At 39.9% G+C, this 19,473-nt stretch overlaps 4 protein-coding genes and 1 pseudogene across 4 annotated transcripts; 2 read left to right on the forward strand and 3 right to left on the reverse strand.

The window, feature by feature from the left end:
• Positions 1 to 108: 108 nt before the first annotated feature.
• Positions 109 to 4,364, forward strand: LOC140777594 (superoxide dismutase [Cu-Zn], chloroplastic). The gene is made up of 8 exons (XM_073121811.1): positions 109 to 427; positions 1,435 to 1,496; positions 1,588 to 1,627; positions 2,294 to 2,389; positions 2,475 to 2,506; positions 2,722 to 2,797; positions 2,912 to 2,965; positions 4,053 to 4,364. Exons 1-8 carry the CDS (start codon positions 178 to 180, stop codon positions 4,076 to 4,078), a joined length of 636 nt encoding a protein of 211 aa, XP_072977912.1. The 5' UTR covers positions 109 to 177; the 3' UTR covers positions 4,079 to 4,364.
• Positions 4,365 to 6,989: 2,625 nt separating this feature from the next.
• LOC140772281 (zinc finger protein ZAT5-like) lies at positions 6,990 to 8,140 on the reverse strand. Its single transcript, XM_073114273.1, has one exon. It carries the CDS (start codon positions 7,969 to 7,971, stop codon positions 7,162 to 7,164), a length of 810 nt encoding a protein of 269 aa, XP_072970374.1. The 5' UTR covers positions 7,972 to 8,140; the 3' UTR covers positions 6,990 to 7,161.
• A 3,531-nt stretch (positions 8,141 to 11,671) lies between these two features.
• On the forward strand, positions 11,672 to 12,440 carry LOC140774033 (thaumatin-like protein 2). The gene is made up of 2 exons (XM_073116864.1): positions 11,672 to 12,230; positions 12,412 to 12,440. Exons 1-2 carry the CDS (start codon positions 11,672 to 11,674, stop codon positions 12,438 to 12,440), a joined length of 588 nt encoding a protein of 195 aa, XP_072972965.1.
• A 165-nt stretch (positions 12,441 to 12,605) lies between these two features.
• LOC140774041 (monocopper oxidase-like protein SKS1) lies at positions 12,606 to 17,123 on the reverse strand (annotated as a pseudogene).
• A 131-nt stretch (positions 17,124 to 17,254) lies between these two features.
• LOC140768947 (uncharacterized) lies at positions 17,255 to 19,315 on the reverse strand. The gene has a single exon (XM_073109437.1). The coding sequence runs from the start codon at positions 19,176 to 19,178 to the stop codon at positions 17,439 to 17,441; it is 1,740 nt and encodes a 579-aa protein (XP_072965538.1). The 5' UTR covers positions 19,179 to 19,315; the 3' UTR covers positions 17,255 to 17,438.
• Between the last annotated feature and the right edge of the window lie 158 nt (positions 19,316 to 19,473).

Consider the following 19,473-nt stretch of genomic DNA (forward strand, 5'->3'; position numbering starts at 1 on the left):
CCAAAAAAATATTTACCCAGATTTCTAGAAAGATATAGAAGCAGGCCAATCACCACACCGTAATTGGTTATGGTGTGTGTCCACGAGCTATATAAAGAAAAGATAGAGTGAAATGAGTACCTTATCAGCAAGAGAGCAAAAGCCTAATCGCGCTTCTCTGGTCTCGGGGCTATTCCAATGGCGACTCACACCATTCTCTCCTCTACTACTTCTCCTCCTCTCGTTCGTCTTTCCTCTGCTCGCCCTTTCCACTCCTCCCTCGTCGGCAAACCCCTCAAGCTCTCCTTCTCCTCGTCTTCCTCTTTGCACCTCTCGGTCGCTTCTCGGAAAACCCTCGCCGTCGTCGCCGCCACCAAGAAGGCCGTCGCCGTCCTCAAGGGTACATCCGCCGTCGAGGGCGTCGTCACTCTTCTCCAGGAAGACGATGGTCTGATTCCCCTCTTGTTCTTCTTCTTCTTTGAGCTCTCCTCCTTCCATTTTTGGCTACTTATAGTAAGTGGCTCTGTTTTGTTTTGGTATCAGAGTAACGTGATCGGATTTGGTCTCTCGGTGTGTTTAGGGTTTTAATTCGACGTATTTATTAGTAAAATTAAGGGGCGGAGCTTATCAGGTGGCAATTAAAAGCTGGATTTCGAGAAAACGAGCTTCGTTTTTTTCCTATTTCCTATGAACTCAGTTGCAAAGCGTGATTTTAGTAGGGCAAGCTTCATTTTTCCGTAGTGCAGATTACGGTGGTTAGAAAATTATTTACTTATTTTTTAATTATGCATTAGCTTGTATTAGTTTTAGATTAAGATGTTTAGTGGTATATAGCGGTTATATCCAACATTTCTTTTAAACAAAGCAACTTTCTGTAGTCTGCAAGATCAGAAATGGGTTGGTTTAATCCACTTGCAGCTGTAGAATAGTTGTTATGTGTTCTTCAGATTCAATGGCACGTACGATATTTTAAGAATACAAGAAGAAAGTTATGTAAGTCATAACTACTGAATGGATAAATAGAAAAGACCCTGTATGAAATTCAAATGGGAAATTTACTATCATCTTTAGTTTGAAGGCCAAACCTTCTCTTATCTTCATGTTTGTTTATCAAATCCAACCTTAGACTCTCTAGCTAGTCATGTAGAGTTTGTTTTCCAAAAGCTCTTGAGCTCTGAGGAAAAGAAAATCTTGTCATGCTTGAAGATGTTAGATGAGTCTGGCTACTTACTCTCATTGTTGAAATTGTTCCAAATTTGACATAAGTTGATTTGTAGTATCTTAGACATTAACCAGCTGATTCACTAGAAGAGACCACTATTACTACTATGATCTTTGTAACTGATTTTTGCTGTATTTTCATGAAGAATACTTGACTATTTAATTGATATTCTATAAACAGTTTAGCTGCTTTTTGATTATACTATATCAACTATTTCTTTTTACTTGCGGCAGGTCCTACAACAGTGAAAGTTCGTGTAACTGGACTTACCCCTGGTCGCCATGGCTTCCATCTTGTTGGTGTTCATTTGCATGATTTGTTTTCTCTTTTCCCTTGTGTAACTTAGATGAATGACATTCTCTAAGTGTTGAAGTTTTCTTTTGCAGCACGAGTTTGGTGACACTACCAATGGTTGCATATCTACAGGTTTACTATCCATTTGAATTAGTATTTAAGCAGTTTGTTAGTTCATTTAGAATGAGTTAATAGTCATACATGCGATATATTATTCTTTTTAATGCCAATTAAATTAGTTTTGCATGCACATGCAATGACAACTTCTCTAGAACTATAGTTTGTTTATGTTTTGTCATTACGTGGATGGGTTGCATATTACTTATCCACCAAGTGGCTTTATAGATTTTATGCAAGTTCGTCTACAATCTAAAATTTTCCTTCTCTGAGAAATGCCAACTGGTTGGCACTAGGTAGACAACGATCAAGAACAGCAACAAAACTTCTTCCTTCAGTAATTAACTGGTGAAGTCAAAATTCTTTTGGAGTTCTGCTACCTAGATTTGGTTCTATATACCTATTTCTTCCTTCAGTAATTAACTGGTGAAGTCAAAATTCTTTTGGAGTTTTGCTATCCTTGAGTTATGTTCTAGCTGACTATATGATTGCGAAAAGAGGGTTCATGATTACCATGATATTTGTGACATCTTTGTTTAGGCATTTGGTATCACAATACAATAAATTCATCTCTCTAGTATCTTGTAATCAAATTATCTTTCACTTTGGGAAAGAAGATCACTCATATTTTGGATGTATGAGTGGTACTTTTACTAATAAACTACAATACTGTTCATGTAGGGCCACATTTCAACCCAAATGGCATGACACATGGTGCCCCTGAAGATGAAGTCCGTCATGCGGGTGACCTGGGAAACATAGTTGCCAACTCTGAAGGTAATATCGTAAAGATATGTCTAAAATTCCTTCTGCATTATGTAGAAATTGACTTGCTTAGTTTTGTTCTAATGTGCGAATGTAGGAGTTGCTGAGGCCACGATTGTGGATAACCAGGTAAAAGTTGAATTCTGGACATAATGTGTTGATTCTAATTGCATGCTTATAACAATTCTTTTTTCTTTTCTTCTTTTCTTAAAATGCCTGCTTCTTTGTGGATGTGTATTGGCGGATGCATGTGTCCATATTATCTCCATTCTTGGAAGTTTCTGTAGATGCTTGCTAATGAGAAACCATTTACAAATTGTGGATTTGTTGTGCTGAAATCTTAGATTCCTTTGAGCGGATCAAATTCAGTTGTTGGAAGAGCATTTGTGGTTCATGAGCTTGAGGATGATTTGGGTAAAGGTAATATATATACTAATTAACCAACAATATTTTATGGAAGACCTGTGTTTTATTTAGTACAGTTGTTCCCTTCTTCTTCTTCTTCTTCTTTAATTCTTCTTATTTTGTTTAAAGGGGGGCATGAACTTAGTCTGAGCACCGGAAACGCTGGAGGAAGATTGGCATGTGGTATGCTATTGTTAGCAATTGTCAATTCCTAGAAATATGTTTATTTCTTTGTTCTAGTTTTTGATGCCAAAAGATATCTTTATCTAAACTTTTTAGCACTTACATTCTAACTAACATTGTTCTCCATAATTTCAAGAAGAAAGAGTAGGAACAAGAGTTGACAACAGACTTGATCATATTAACTTAATGTGGTGTGGTCAAAAGAAATGAGAATGGGAGTGTTGTTTTTGAATAGATTCAAACCCTTGTTTAACTGATACAACATTTATCAAGAATTGAATGGTGTTATATGAATCATCTTCACATAATGCCAAATGTAAGGAAAGACTCAATAGGGATACACAAAGAAGAATTAAAGTTTTATGATCAAGTTTGTTATGAATGTTCTGTTTTTTTAAGAGGATATAGAATGGAAAAGAGAATGACATGCATTTGAAGACTGGCAGTATAAAGTGATTACATGGAGGGTCCAATCATCTAGCAAAGTTTAATTTTTAAATTGGAGGTATTGTGAAAAAAAAAATTGTTGTACATGAATGATGACATGGCTGTATGATTTATCTAGAGTTAATATCTCTGAAGCATGGAGACCTAGGTGGAGTATGTTAACTCCGTTGGTAGTTCCAACTAAAAGAGGCATTTGAATAAGTAGTACTGCATCGTCTGGATGGACCAATTTTGCTTTGAGGAGGATGCTGAGAAAATATTGAATGTGGATTACACTTTGATAACATTGACATCCTGAGTAGGACTGGCCGCCATATTTCTTATTTAGTGATCCATAGAGGTACACTGCATAAACTTGATCTTGAGGGACAAAGTAAGAAACAGAGATGTCTTAGCCAGACAAAAAATGAGTTCATGCTTGTATGAATTCTCTCTCCTATCTTCTATATTCTTTCCCATCAAGACATGTCTTTGCAATATTTGTGATATAATGGTTCCTCTTCGGCTGAATCTTTGCCAGGTTTTAAATTTGCTTGAAGCTCAGTTCTCTTCATGTACAACTATGTGCCCGAAACTTATTGACATTGATGAACTATTATGTCATTTAACATGTCCTTTGATTACTGTTGCTTGTGTACAGGTGTTGTTGGGTTGACTCCTCTTTGACTGATTTTTTTCGTTGCGTTCGAGTTGCGGAAAGTCATCTGCAGAAACATGTTATTTTTTAGCCGAGTGCATCAGTCTAGTTCCTCCCTTAGGGAAAAATATCTAGTTAGGATCTCTATCTGTATGTGCTGATACTGTCATTGTATGTCTTCAAATAAAAACCTTTTTTTTCTGCTTTCTAGAAGCAGCAAACTCATGTTCACGTGTGCAAGTGAAACTTTCTTATGCCTCTGCAGACTGGGTCTTTTAAGAGACAAGATAAAGAGGTTGAATCATGCCTTTCTCCAATGCTTACTTTCAAACCCCTTGATGAGATGCATCTCTTCTGCTTGTTAGGCAATGTTATAAAGGCCAAAATTACTGAATAAAATTTAAAAAGCTTGTTGATCCTGAAAAATCTTGCACCTTGCTAGGTCAGCACACAGAAATAACAGTGCTATTGATGTAGTAGTTCTCTTAGAGGCATTCACTTGTGGAATAACTTTTATATTAATTTAATTATAGTTATTTTTAAAAAAAATTTGTACGAGAGTGCTCATACCGATTTATACTATTACGGTGTTCCATTGTAAATTGGTATAGTGGTGTAATTATTATAGTTGATATGATATAAAAAGTAGATATATTTCGACAAGTGATCAAAATAATTTTTATAACGAAATTGAGGAGGCGAGAGAGAAAAAAATAAAATAAAAGAGAGGTTAAAGTGATATCTTTTTAAAAATAAATAGTATTTGATAAATATAAAAATATTAAAAGGAAGCGGGGGAAAAGAGAGAAGTAAGTATTAATAAATTAATATTTTTATATTTAGTTATATACTAATTAATATAAAGAGGTTAATACTGAAATAAACTTATAGTAATTTCACAAGCGAAAAGTCTAATTCTTGCGGCCAGTTGCTATGCGTGTGACTAGCCAAGTCCATGGCTGACCACACACAAATGGTTTCATTAAATACTTCCTATCAGAATAAGTAGTCATGACATATTCAAATACGGAATCGATAATATTATTTCAACTAAATTCATATTTATATTTTCCTCCGCAGTTTCCTTTCTCATGTCTTGGATAGCAACTCTTTGGATAGCACGACCTGAAAAATGCTGAACAGGTGTTCGACATAATGTCGTGTAGAACAGAAACTACCAAACCGCGTGCTTATGTGGGAATGCATTTGCGAAAAAGCTCGTCAAACTTCCTCCCAATACCTAATCTAACTTCTTATTTCTACAAAATCCCCTCATTTCCACGTGAATTTAGACCCATCGATATATTACCATCGACCATTCTAGTGGCATATATATATATTATACTACTTGTTCAACTCACACCAACCAATCAACTGCTACTCTCCTACTCCTCAGACTTGAACAACAGCAGCAGCCACTGGGAATCTCTCTCTCTCTCTCTCTCTCTCTCTCTCTCTCTCTCTCTCTCTCTCAAAACTTCACCAACGTAGTAAAATTAGACCCACCGACATATCAGCCAGACTATTTTCGCACAGTGATCGAATCCTACAAGTTCATACGATATCCTCCCATTGAAGCTACACTTGTAATTAGTTCTAATTATACTTTACATGTAAATTAGTTTCTTATCCAGTTTACAGACCAAAAGCCCACCTGTTTGTCTCCCATTAAACACCTACGATATTATTCTCCTAAAAGAGCATCTAACACTGCACATGAGAGTGACAGCCCCACCACAAAGCCTAAAAATTTATGATGCGAGACTCGTTTATTAATAACTAAAGAAGGTTAAGTAGTTCGTAGTATTATTGAAATTAAATCAATAGCAAGGTAGTAGTAGTAGTGGTGGGGTGGATAAATAATTAATGGAAAGCAAACCGCCCCCATGTGAACAATTTAACGAAGCTATCGAGCTACTAGTTTTGTGGTCGTCTCACGCAAAGTCTACACCCTGACTCCCTGCTTGCATTGCAATGCCAAAACGTGTACTTAACTGACACCAAAAGCTTTGATCAACTATACTTGTCTTTTGATATATATATATATATATATATATACTACTAAACTAGTTGTGTGGTTGACTGAGTTACTTCACTGGCTTGGCTCTCTCTTCACTTCTAGCTTGCCAACCAATTGATTCAATTATTCATTTCTAACACCTATTAATTATTATTATTATTTTTGGATAGATTATAAGCCCACTGGCTAATCATAAGCTAAACCTTGATGCTGTGACGTCTATGGTGGCGTCCTGCACTTCAAAATTTATTTAATTTTCTTTTTAAAAAGTAAACCCCATAAGAGTGAGTTCAAACCTTTGGATTGAATTTACTCGTTAACCCTCAGGAAGTATTATAAAGTGTATAAAAAAAGATCATCAAGATCAATCAAGGAGGCACGAAAAGGATCAACTTTTCGTGCGGATAACAATAGGATGAGTACCCCACTTTTGTAACTTTATCCGATGGCTGCGACTGCAATGACATAGATGGTGACATGTATATATTGCAAGCGTTATGCTAAGTTGGCATCTTTCTCTCTCCTAACATGTAATGTTTGATGGCATTTATTGATGAAAGCATGACGCTGATGCGTTAGGCAAAGAAAAAGTTGGGAGTCCAAAGTCTAACAAGATAAACATACGGATATATTAAGACTCTTTCAGATATATATGATGAATAAAAAGATCGAAGCAAGTTATTGATGACCAGTTTTGCTATCTACTTGCCTCTCTTTTTCTATATTCTCTTTGGCGTTTAATGGGAGGGGGGAGAGAGAGAGAGAGAGAGAGAGAGAGGTGGTGGCTTGCAAACAAAACAAAAGGCAATAAGAAATAGAACCTGATCCACCCCTTTATCCCTTGGTGGAGGAGAAGCCAAAAATTAAGCAATTAATTGCCACCCTTCTTTCCATCTCAACTATCTCCAATTAATTAATCTCACTATTATATACTCTTTGCCACAAATATAAAAGTGAAGTATATTTAAAGAATCCAAAGAATTGATCATAAATTTCAATAATAGACATAATTCACATGAACTCCCAATAAATTCCAAATTTTTTTTTTGAGAATTAAAAAAATGGAAAGAAAAAGGTGTTAATGGTAAGATTTCAATAATGGCAGTCGACTAGAGTTGATGCTGAGAAGACTACTAGCGGCGGCGGCTTCTGGAAGTCGGGGCGGTCGTCGTCGGAGGGCGCCGGGAGGTTGAGATCCAAGGAGAGGATGGTTCTTTCTTTCTTGGACTCGGAATTGTCTGGCAGATTTATCGGCCGGTGCCGCCGCATGTGGCCCCCGAGCGCCTGGCCGGAGGAGAACTCCGATCCGCATATGGAGCACTCGTGCATCCTTAGCTTGTCACTGTTGATTAATTTGCCGCTCTTGTTGTTGTTGGTCGGATCCATAGTTGACTTTGATACAAAGTTTGTGCTCAATCGAAGGACGCTGTCCTCTTTGTCCGCTGACGGCGGCTTCTTTTCCTCGATCTTCGGCTTTTTGTGACTAGTACGGTGGCCACCGAGCGCTTGGAACGAGGGGAAGCACTTATTGCACGTCTTGCACTCGTACACGTAATTCGAGGCCGCGGTCTTATCGATCCGATGGTTGGTTGGGATGGTAAGTCCACGGCCTTGGGCAAGGAGCATCAGGCAGTTGGCCATGTCCTGGTCCTCCTCGGTGGTCGTGAAGGTAGTCCTGATCGTAGTGGTTGTGCTCCCGGAGAATTCAGCAGAAGAGGTCGATGAGGTCGGGGCTGCCGATGCCATCGCCGAGGCCGAGGCCGTGGGACGCGGGCGCTTTGTGCGCTTGCCCTTTGCGAATGCGAGGGCGGACTCCTTGCTATTGTCGTTGATGATGTTGTGGATATTGTTGCAGCTACTGCTGTTCCGAGAGCCCGTAGGAGTTTCCTCGAGAGCTTCCATTGCGCACAAAATGGAAAAAGAAGGATATAATTGAGAGAGCACACAGGAGAGAGAGAGAGAGAGAGAGAGAGCAATAGAAAGAGTGGTACCAAACAAGGCGAGTTTAGACTATATAGAAAGAGAGAGAAGAGAGAGAGAGGTGGAGGTGAACGAGGAGTGGAGGGAAGTCAATATATATATAAAGTGAATGATAAGGGAGGAGGTTTAATAAAGAGAGGTGGGGAGTCAAAAACTCAAAAAAAGAATGGCTTTTGGTTAACCGTGAATTGGACGGGCAGCCTTCCCAAGCTCTCTTTCTCTCTCACTTACTCTTTGTGGGAGATTAGGTGGAGATTGGAGAGGTCTAGAGTGAAGAGAGGAGAGAGAGAGAGAGAGAGAGAGAGAGAGAGAGAGAGATTAATAGTTGTTAGTTTCTATTGATAGGGAAAGGAGAAGAAGAGAATGGTCCTATTTTTTTTTGAGTAATTTGCACTTGAAACTTAAGAGAATGGGTTGGCTAATCACTGGTGGGGAATGGGGATGAGCTAGCTCATATAGTTATGATATAGTGGGCCATCATAAATGCAAGGTAAAGAAATCAAAAATAAAAATAAAAAAACTCGTGTATTACACTCTCATGGTCTGTATTATTAACAAGGAAACCCTAAAATTATTATTATTCCTTTTTGCTAATTTTAGTGGATGGCATTAGGTTGTTCCCAGCTACTAGAGAGAGTTTACTTTTAGGTCACCCTCTCAAAGCAACCAGAACTAAAGATAGTGGATACCGGTAGTGGTGGCGTTGGTGCAGGCAACTACCATCTTAATATATAGAGAAAACCACTCGTATTTCTTTTTTGCTCCATTGATTCATCCCTCTCTCTCTCTCTACCTCTGAAAATATTAAGGAAAATAATTAAACTGCCAGTTGACCTTGTTTAGTTTATTATAACCTTTAATCGATCATGTTATTTTAATAGCCTGCAGTGGATTTGGATTAGTTAGCACACTATCACTGTTAAGCCACACAGATTAACTAGTTTATTATCAAAGAAATTACGAGAGTTGATCAAGTCAACGAAGAGATGAGTGGATCAAGCAGGAGAAAGATTCTTGGCGTAACGAACTGCTGTTTGTAATCTAGTTGTGTGTGGCACGAAAGTGCAAAATGCCAACTTCTCTCCCTCCCTCTCTCTCTCTCTCTCTCTCTCTCTCTCTCTCTCATGCTATTAGGAGGTGGAGCAAGAAAGGCATATGTGGTTGGAGTTTTGCTTCTTCTTCTTCTCTTCTCCTCTTCTCCACTTCTCCTCCAATCCTCTAATATTAGAGGAGTAGGGGAGATTATTCTTCAATTCATTATATTAATTACCTGAGCAAGCTACAGGTGATGGAGCATTAGCTTAAAGTCTAAATAAGGCAATAGACTTTGCAACAAAGGGATATAACTCTAAAGAATTTATTAGAAGGATTCTTCTACACAACCTTTAAATGTGACCCACCAACAAGAGAATGTGACCACATAAAAGAAAGATACAAAGAGTAGGAAAGTGGGACACTTGAGAGTATACAAGTAAACACCTCCTATGCCTTATAATAATTGACACTATATCTCACGTTCAGAGAGAGAAAGAGAGAGAGATTGGAGAGAGATTTCTCTAGCTTGCGAGCCACTCATGCCCACTGAGTTATTTGCAGCAAAAGAGCTTCCATTTTTTGTGGCACTTAGTATTATTGATGACTAGGATGGATATAAGTCCTCATGCTATTATGTATTACAGTATTACTTTTAGGTAAAATAGTAAAATAGGTTGAATAATTAGGTCGCCAGAAAATAAAAGAAAGAAAGTTAAATAAAGAGAAGAAATTAAATAAATTAAGAGCTGGCATAATCATAGTGAGGAGGTTTGTTAATGCCTTGGTATGAAGCAAGGGCCAGTTCCCAACTGGACTTCCAATCATTCATCCAAAGATTGCTTTGTTTGTATTATTGATTCGAAGTTAGTGGCGTGGATTTTGGGTGGAGTCAATGCCTCTACTCTTCCTTGTTAACTTATTATTATTATTATTAAGAAGAGAGTTATCTTTGTTAATGGATAACCATTACTTCTTTGATTGGAGGACAACCTTATACCTATGAGTTGTAATACCATGTGCTAGTGCTAGAGTTAAATAATTAATCAGAAAGAATGCAAGCTCATCATATGTAATAATCTTTTGTCACACCATTATTTTGCTTGCACATATTTTCTCTTCCTTTTTGTTTAAATAAATTTGTATATAATATTTTATTTTTTTTAACGGAATTACGTATTACATATTATAACATCTTAATATTTCCTCCAACCAAATGGATGATTACAAATCAAGGAAATTTGAGACCCCCGGAGAGGATTGAAACGTTTTGCTAGCCACAAGAAACACCCACTTCTTCACACGTCCATCCATACATGGTAGACATAGTTGTTCCTAAAGGCTAGCTTTGTTCTTCTCCCTCGCTTGCTTGGATGTTGATGTGCTACTGGCACTGAGTGGCAAGTGGTAGCAGTGTAGTTGTTTTAATTAGTACCACACTATGAGATTGGAAGTTGGGAAGTAGTACGTATACTTGTGATGCTATAACCTTTAACGACTATGACTTTATACCTACTCACTTTTAAGATGGAGTAAAGCCAGCCCTACAGCTTGGGTGGTTATACTTTCATAACTTATTAATTTGTAAGAAAATTTATATTTAAAATATTTTAACTATTTATAAATCGGGTTATATATATTAGCGAATATGTATAACTAAATATATGCACTAATATGGTTAACTATACTAAGGAAATTACTAGAATATCCTTAACAATCACATTTTATCATGAGAGAAGAAGACGAAGAAGGAACTAAGGATATTTTAATTATTTTTAAATTATTATTTAGAATTGATGGAATGTTTTTTTACGCTGTTTGCATAAATTATGTAAGTATAAATTTAATTACTAAAATATAGAGCTCAATTTGTAACGGGGCGGAGTGTAACAAAAGAATATTTTGGGCCGAACTCTCTGCCGGGTTGAGGAAGGGCCCGTTTAGTTTAAACGATTCGAATCTTCCCTTAACGGGTCCTTAAAGAAAATACCCTTTTAAGTGATGGGAACTCTTTAACGGGTCCTAACGAATCCCAGCATTGAAGGATGATACGATAAGTTATCCAAAGATGTGGATAATATAATTTAGAGTTAGTGATCTGAGTTATGAAACTGTGAAGTGGCATTTCTAATCACCTCGAAGTACTTTGTAAAAATTACTATATATTATAATAATTAAATCAGAAATATTCTATGTTAAAAAAAAGGGGGAGGATTAAAGTTTCTAAATTTAGCGAGGGGGGCCAATGGGCAATGGCAATGCCTCCTTGGTAATCAAAGTACTTGAATCCATTGCAGGGAAAGAAGTTCTCATATTAGCTGTAATTTACTATATATAACGCTTTATGTAATCAAATTCTTTTAATCTCCTAACCTTGACAAGTCGTAAGTACTCACCAAGAACTTCTCATCACAACAACATATATCCAAATCTCTCCTGAGATGGATTTTAAAGCTTTCATCTTCTCCTTTCTCTTGCTTCTTGGAGGTAAATAAATGATTAGATCTTGTAATCCTACGTTATTCTCCTACGTAGCAATGCAAATATCTAGAATACGATTATATGTGCATGATTTTATATATATATATGGATGTCTACTTACATCGCAGGGACCAGTGCAGCAACCCTAACGCTAAATAATTCCTGCCCTTACACCATCTGGCCGGCGATCTCGACCAACCCGGGCTCCCCGAATCCACCCGACGCCTACGCCGGCTTCGAGCTACCGAGTCGAGCATTGAAAACCCTAGACATGCCGCCGGCGGGGTGGTCCGGCCGCGCCTGGGCGCGCACGTTTTGTGCCGGGAATGGCCCAGGCAACGCGTTCACGTGCGCCACCGGCGACTGCCGCACCGGAAACATCTACTGCGGCGCGCTGCCGTCGCCGCCAGTGACCTTCATTGAGCTCAACCTGGCTGATGTTAGCCAAGGCAATACCAATGACTCGTATCAAGTTAGCGTCGCCGCCGGATACAACGTGCCGGTGTCCGTCGTGCCGCCGGTAGGGTCGGGATGCAGCGTCGCCAGTTGCCTTGGGAATGTGAACGCTGTCTGCCCGGAGAAGTTAAGGGTGGTTGGAGATGGAGGGAAGGTGATAGCATGCATGAGTGCATGCCAAGTTTTCCAGGATCCGGTGGAATGCTGTTTGGGTGAGTACAAAGGTCCGACCAAGTGCAAGCCTACACAATACTCTAAGATATTTAAGCGTGCATGTCCAATGGCTATGAGTTATATATATGATAATGCCTACCAGTATTGCAAAGGGGGGTCCAATTACTTGGTGACATTTTGTCCTGGATTTTAACCAACTTGTTATAATTTTATTGGCAGGTTGGACAAAGATGGTGTTATTTTTGTAAGATTTCCATCCCTTCTGTTCCCCAAGTTGTCTTTAATAAAGTTATATTTGTTGGGAATTAGAAGGTAAACTTTACTCTAATCAGGATCAATGTACAATGCCTTTAAATTAAGAGAACCTTATCAAAAACATAATCCGAAACATATAGGGTTAAACAATTTATTTCTCAATTTAGCAATAATAGCTGACAATTTGTTTGTTTAATTAAGTTAATTACATGACACCAAGCTAAGATAATCTGAAACAAATGGGGTTCACCTAGAACTCCTCTGAGGGATGTGGCCGGAGTAGTTGTAAGGATTAAAATTAGAATCAAGTCCGAGGACTTGGATGTAATGTATGGGCTAACCGCAATTAGAAGGTTTTCAGGTGGTGGATCTTCTTTGGCTGGGTTTGGATCAGGATCATAGACTCTGATGTACATCTCCTGTCCCAGGTACCAGTTTCCGAGGCACTGAGATCGAAGGTTCCACATCCCAGAATTGTCTAAGTATGCATACACTGCTGTCCATCCTCTAAGATACACCTGCATGCATGTACAAACTTTTATTAGTACCCCAACAGTTGAAGTTAGAGAGAGAGAGAGAGAGAGAGAGAGAGAGAGAGAGAGAGAGAGAGAGAGAGAGGAAGAGAGACCTGAACAGTAGAACGAACAACTGGATCAAGTGGATTGTATGTTTCCCTGGAAGCAGGGATCCGTTCACCAATACCAAATCTACAAACCAAATGATTGAATGTGTTAGAACTAGAAGGCCATGGTTCATAGTGTCGGTTTCAGTTTTGAGCAGAATCTAACTGAAACAAAGATCAAAATCAACAATTTTGCTAGGTATTCATTGATTCACATACTAGAACGAGTAATGTTCATTGATAAAATGACCGGCATTGTGAGTTTTGATGATGAGGAGGAGGATGATGCTTACCCGACAACATAGAAGCTAAAACCATCAAGATGCCAGGAATCCATAACATCGAGGCCATTCCTGAAGACAATCTTCAACCAGCCCTTGTGATCTCCACTGGCCATAGAAGTCCCCAGTGCAACTTCTTCATTGACAGAACTAGTTGGGAAGACATCAAGCTGCTAGACTCCAGAGCCACTCGAAAAATAATCAGCGAGTTTGAATGGCGTCGACGGAGTCATGTAGGAGATGTTGTTAATGGCGTAGTGGAGACGATCATTTAATTGTTCTTCGGAACTGAGCAGGATAAATGTCTGTGAAACATTTACATTGCTCACGTTGAATGTTCCCTATGGATTAGGCCTTGCAGCTCCTGTTGTCATATTCCACCTGACAAACATAGTTGATCAGAAATGGTTTAATTACTTCTCTAGATTTAGTTTTCAACTGAAAAATGTCTGATGGAAAATTATTCAGCACAAGTGATGATCGAATCCTAGTTCTCTTTATGAAAATACTATAAAGTTTAGAAACACACGACTTGAAGAGTACATCTGTGCATTTGAGCAGCTAATCTACCAATGTCGTCCTTCTATGTTGACAATGTAAAGTCGTCATACTTCTAACCTGATAGATCTTGGCTGATTAATTGAGAATTCGCGGTCCAGCTGATCAGGCCCTGGAGGAAGAGGACCCCCTAATTGTTCTACTGAGTTCTTGTAGTGCAACCTTGCAACTCCATTGATGTTAGGATAATCGCTTGTATCTACTTGAGTTGGACTAGCTACAATGTAGTACTCTGATTCCTTTTGGTCTGCAGTGAAGAGAATAGAGTATGATTGGCCAACATGCACATCAAGGGAGTCCAACACTATCTGATCAGTGTAAGATGTCCACCAATGTCATTTGATGTCTCTGAATTCTGAAATTAAAGCTAGACGCAGTCCCGACGTTCAATATCCTGAAGCGGTATGTCTTTCCTGCTTAGAGGAAAAGAGCGAAGAGATAAAAATAGTACTGAACAAGTTGAATCAATCAGAAATTTCATTAAGGTTGTTTTAGTTTGGAATGTAGATTAGTTCAGTTAAAGTTTCAGATATAAAAAGAGGATTACTCACCCTTTTCCACTTCAACAGACTCGTATTCTCCTCCCCACACATTGTCATAAGGGGCTTTTCCATTTTTTCCATTGATAAGAATGTACCTTTCTGGACTAGGAACTACATGCTTGTTAGCCACAACCCGGCGAACGGCCTGCGCACATGAACACAAGCTAAAGCTTATTCTTTATACTATTTAATGATACATTTATCTCATTTCTGAATGACCAACAGTTTCAAATTATAACAGCTAACTTTTAATCAGATTCTAAGGGATCACATCCTATGATCATTTCAATTAACATAAAGCCCAAAGGGCCATAGAATCATGACACGAAAAAGGATTCAGAATAATAATCTAAAATAGAGTACCTTGTAAGGGCTAGACTACCAATCCCCTATGAGAAGATTAAACTCTGCCTCTGGTCTGGCAAAAGGGACAGGAATCACGTCGCGGTTGTTGACTCGAAGCGGACCAAATCTATCAGCAGCACTCTGGAAATTTGTTGAGGGGAAGTAGAAGAAGCTACCTATCTGGTCTTTCACCTGGAACACATAAAGTCCAGTTTCTACCAGGCTGAATTGGGCAGTTTGTTCCTGATCCTCTATCTTGCCATGAGTTTAGCCTCTGTTGTATGCCATTCCTGCATCAAATCCTCTACTCTTAGTATGTTAATGATGAAGTTCGAAAAGAATTAAAAGTAAATGATCCATAATTCTAGATATAGTCTCATATGCTTACCATGTCATGAGCAGTGGGTTCATCAAGGTTGTTGAAGATGTTAACACGGATCATGTCATTCGTAGTAGAATTAATCAGAGGCCCCCGGAACATTCCATTAATGGTAATAACCTGATAAATACAGAATGTAAAGTTCTCATTAGAATTTCAATCTACAAAATATATGCATAATGTCAGTCATAATGCGCAAGATCTGGTTGGCGGCTAAAAACAGGTCTAATTCTAATCAAAGTTGACAAGCCACTCGAGAAATATGTCAGTGGCTCAAATTCCTGATGCAAGAAACAAAGCTACTAAACATGCCATGGAAATCCATGGAGGTCCACTCTCCATGGCTGCAGATAAGATGGTTTGCTTGGAATTCTTCAGCTCTCTCTCTCTCTCTCTCTCTCTCTATATATATATATATAGATTTCAGAGTCAGTTCAGATCCCTTCTTTTAATTTTCTTTGACAGATGGTGAGTTCTCCACAACGAGGTGAGAAAGAGACAAAGGGGGGAGAGAAGCAACTCTAGCAATCGTTTATTACAATGCAGTAAGAAATTAAAGAGGATTTAGGCGACATTGAAACCTTGTGTATTCCATCTATTAGCAGGTGATTTGATTATTCCACTTCTTTTATTTATGGTGTTTATCAAGAATGAGTTCAGTGGCTTGGTATTTAATACGACTGGAATCCAATTGAATAAACTTCTCTGAAGAATATATTTTTGATATCACGCATAATTATCAGCAGTACATCATACAGTAGATCCCTTATCAATTCTTATTAATGTTTGCATGCAGCTAATCCGAATCTATTTCCAGGTTTTAGTTCCACAAGCTGCTTTCTTGCTATAAAGAATTCTACTGCTCATGGTAATAAAGGGAATACATGGGAAATATTACATGCAACAACCAAATTGATTCAGGTTAAAGACTATCAACAGTTATATTGCGACATGCTTTTCAAGGAGGAAAAGGTTAGCTCGTACATTTACTTCCTGAACTATGACATCCCAGTAGATAACAGAACTCAAGTAATACTGCTAGTAAAGCTGAGTACTCGCACAAGTATAACAACTTGATCCCTTTCCTGTACAAATTTAGAAAGGGTACGGGATGATCATTAGAAACATACTGCTTACATATTGTACTGTTCAGTTGAATGACAGATATCACAAGCAAGTGAACGGTTCGCATGACAACAATCCAGGCAACAAATGATCATTTGGAACAGGTATTGTAATTTGGGGTGCAAGAAATCTTGAGACACACTGATGTCTGCGGCTCTGAATCTGCATATGTTTGTAAATCAGGAGCAATTGCTATGCAAAATTTCTCTAATTCAGTATCGATATTTTGTTCAGATCTTGCATAGATTGTAGGTGCACTGGATAGACACACATTGTTTACTAATTATAGAAACAATTCAGTAAGAATGCGCCCAAAGGTACAGCTTCCTGCATACAACTGCATTTTGAAACTTCAGCACCAAGCTCAATCACTGATATTCATGAAAAGGAGCTATGGCAGATGCTATTACTAAGGAAATAAAAATATGCTCACCTTAACATAATACCTGAAGAAATTGTGATATGCAACCTGGTCGATAAAGATCACAAGATCCGCAAGCTGGACAAGTTACAAAGAGGAGATAATACAAGATGAATAGATCAACAAGTCATGCTAATTAAAAAGACTTGCCCTGAACAATTACACCAAGACACATTCTGTTTACAACCAACCAACGATAGTTTGAGAGCGAAGCTAAAAATAATGCTACAATCAATAATAGTTAAAATGAGCTGATTCAGTGATGATGAAGGACCAGAGATAATGTCAGTTCAAGAATGTAGCAAGTCTTCATCTTAACAAGCTGTTCAGCATGCAGTGCAAGGAATGCCCCAGAAGTGCCGAATTTAATGCTCTCAACAAGAATGAAGTTTCCAGATGGCATGTTGCTTATAAATGACCAACAACACTTGGGATTTCTATACTAAAGAGAGCAAACACTATATACTTAGTAATAAATATGGTATTAAGAACACACCAGAACATTACCCAACTGATACTGAGGCAGGACTCATCTAGACAACAAATTGGCGAAATGATACTAATCTGTCTGCGTGGCGGTGCATTACAATAATACCTAAAATTTCTTCAGAAACAATAGGAACTCCTGAGGAAACCCAAAGTAGAATAAACATCTAAAACAATCAAAATAGGAAAAGCTCTTCAATAACCTAGCATACCAAATCCTCCTACTATTAGCTCACGAGGTCGTTTTACAGGTATTGATCCCATCTTTGCAGTCACCGGTGAGATCATTGAATGTCTCCAACTGCTTCTTACCTCTCAGGAACACTTCTGTATCCACCTCCCCTCTCATGTACCCATCAAACTCCACAGGCACACCATTGTTTAGGTTCTTGGTCTCCGTATACCATTCACTGTTCTCGCCCCACAATTCCTTGTAGTCATCGAGGAAATGGGTCGTGTACTTATCCTTCAGAGGATCGAAGAATGAGGTATCGGGCTCATCCGTCGCAATGTAAAGATGCCTTCCATCGTCAATCTTGTCTCTCAACGTAGCAAGCAGAGCCTCAGGTGAGGTGTCCGCCGCCAAATTCGGCCAGAGTGCAGTGTTCTTAGCCTTCTCCCCTCTCACTACATGCATGGAATCGAAATCCCAGTTCATCTTTGATGCGACCCCAGAGACTATATCCATCAAACGGCGAGATTTCCAGAGGAGGTGCCACGGGCGCTGGATCACGGCCTCTGTCTCGCCCTCGCATACTCTATACCAATAATTGTCCGGCTCCACCGCACCAAACTTCCTCATAATAAGGGTATCCTTCACATCTGCCAGCTTCATCGGCGTAACATGGAAATCCTCAACGAGATGAAGGCTAAGCTTATCCTTCTTCTGCCACAGATCCCAGTCTTGCCAAAACTGGCGCTGGTCGAGCACTGACGCCGAGTCCCTCAAGTGCTCGAAATCGAAGTAAAACCTAAAGTCCTTTCCCTCTTCGTCCTGCTTGGTGGAAGTGTACATGGACGAGAGGCAAATGCTGAGATCCATGACGAGAGTACGATTCAAGTACTGGGCTTCGCCGAGAGAGCAGAGGAAGCTCCAGAGGTAATGATTCATACTTTTGCATCTATCGCCGCCACCGGAGTAGATGAGATACTTTCCGACGCTGAATTTGGTCTCCGACTCGACCACGGGGAGATTGTCATTGACGGCCTCACCGACCACCGGAACAACGAGTGCCTCTGGGGTTTCGGACGGCGTGGGTTTCTTGAGCTCGAAGCCAACGGGGTCGCCCTTTCCTCGGTTCTTCTTGTTCTTCCTCTTCCGGGCATTGACGCCCGAGTGGTAGTCCCCGATCTTGGAGACGGAGTAAGTGCAAGTCGGCGATCTCGCGATCTCAAAGCGGCGGTAGTCCTTGTAGAATCCGGCGCGCTTGGCGTTCTTGGGGCGGAACCGCCACGCCATGTCGCAGCTGGTGTCAGTGTCGCCGCGGGTCGGCTTGCCGAAGCGGTAGAAGTGGATGTCGGCGAAGTTCTCGATAGCGCCGCGCATCATGAGGTGGAAGACCTCGGGATCCGCGCAGTTGATCGGCCCGTCGGCGTCGCAGTCGGGGGAATCCGCAGAGGTGGACTCGGTGTTTTCCTTTTCCTTGAGGTCGGAGAGTTGAATGACGGGGTCAGAGACGGGGTTCGAGGAGGAAGAGGAGGAGTTGAGGAAGTCTTCGCCGGTCTTGAGGGCCACGTCATCGGAGCGGAAGGTGGCGTTGGAGGTGGACGTGAGGAAGGAGGTGAGATGTGAGGAGGAAGGATGAAGGAGGGGGTCCTCGGGGTGGTAGGTGGCGGCGAGGATGGTGAAGACGAGGACGGCGACGACGAAGAGTGCGAAGCAGAGGTTGCCGATGAGCTGGAGCACCGTCTGGCCGAGGATCTCTGGCCGGAAGCTCGCCGGTCTTCCCAAAGGAGACCGGCTGGGATGCATCTTTTTCTATAATCTCTTCCTTGTTGAGATTTTGGAGAAGAGAGAGAGAGAGAGAGAGAGAGGAAGAATAGTGTTGGGATCTATAGATCTGGTGGTTGTTACACTCCCCACTGAGGACTTGAGAACAGCTGCATCTCTTCGTTTCCTCCTATTTTAAGAGAAAAGGTTCAGGGAGGTAGGAGTAAAACTCTGTAACCGTAAAGAGAGATCCGGACGGCCGCTGGTTTTCTCGTGTTAGATCTTAGTTTTTCAAAGCGAATTGTCCAAATAGACCCCCTACTTTTTAAGAGATTTG

This window comes from Typha angustifolia, chromosome 2, assembly GCF_048772165.1.
Source record: "Typha angustifolia cultivar Huaian chromosome 2, ASM4877216v1, whole genome shotgun sequence".
NCBI classification, from domain to species: Eukaryota; Viridiplantae; Streptophyta; class Magnoliopsida; order Poales; family Typhaceae; genus Typha; species Typha angustifolia.

Excerpts from the sequence above, each read along its gene's own strand:
- LOC140768947 (XM_073109437.1), bottom strand. The coding sequence starts at position 19,178 with ATGCATCCCAGCCGGTCTCCTTTGGGAAGACCGGCGAGCTTCCGGCCA.
- LOC140774033 (XM_073116864.1), top strand. The coding sequence starts at position 11,672 with ATGTCTACTTACATCGCAGGGACCAGTGCAGCAACCCTAACGCTAAAT. Across the intron at positions 12,231-12,411 it reads TCCGGTGGAATGCTGTTTGG|GTTGGACAAAGATGGTGTTA; the intron begins GTGAGTACAAAG and ends TTTTATTGGCAG.
- LOC140777594 (XM_073121811.1), top strand. The coding sequence starts at position 178 with ATGGCGACTCACACCATTCTCTCCTCTACTACTTCTCCTCCTCTCGTT. Across the intron at positions 428-1,434 it reads TCTTCTCCAGGAAGACGATG|GTCCTACAACAGTGAAAGTT; the intron begins GTCTGATTCCCC and ends TACTTGCGGCAG. Across the intron at positions 2,507-2,721 it reads CCACGATTGTGGATAACCAG|ATTCCTTTGAGCGGATCAAA; the intron begins GTAAAAGTTGAA and ends CTGAAATCTTAG.
- LOC140772281 (XM_073114273.1), bottom strand. The coding sequence starts at position 7,971 with ATGGAAGCTCTCGAGGAAACTCCTACGGGCTCTCGGAACAGCAGTAGC.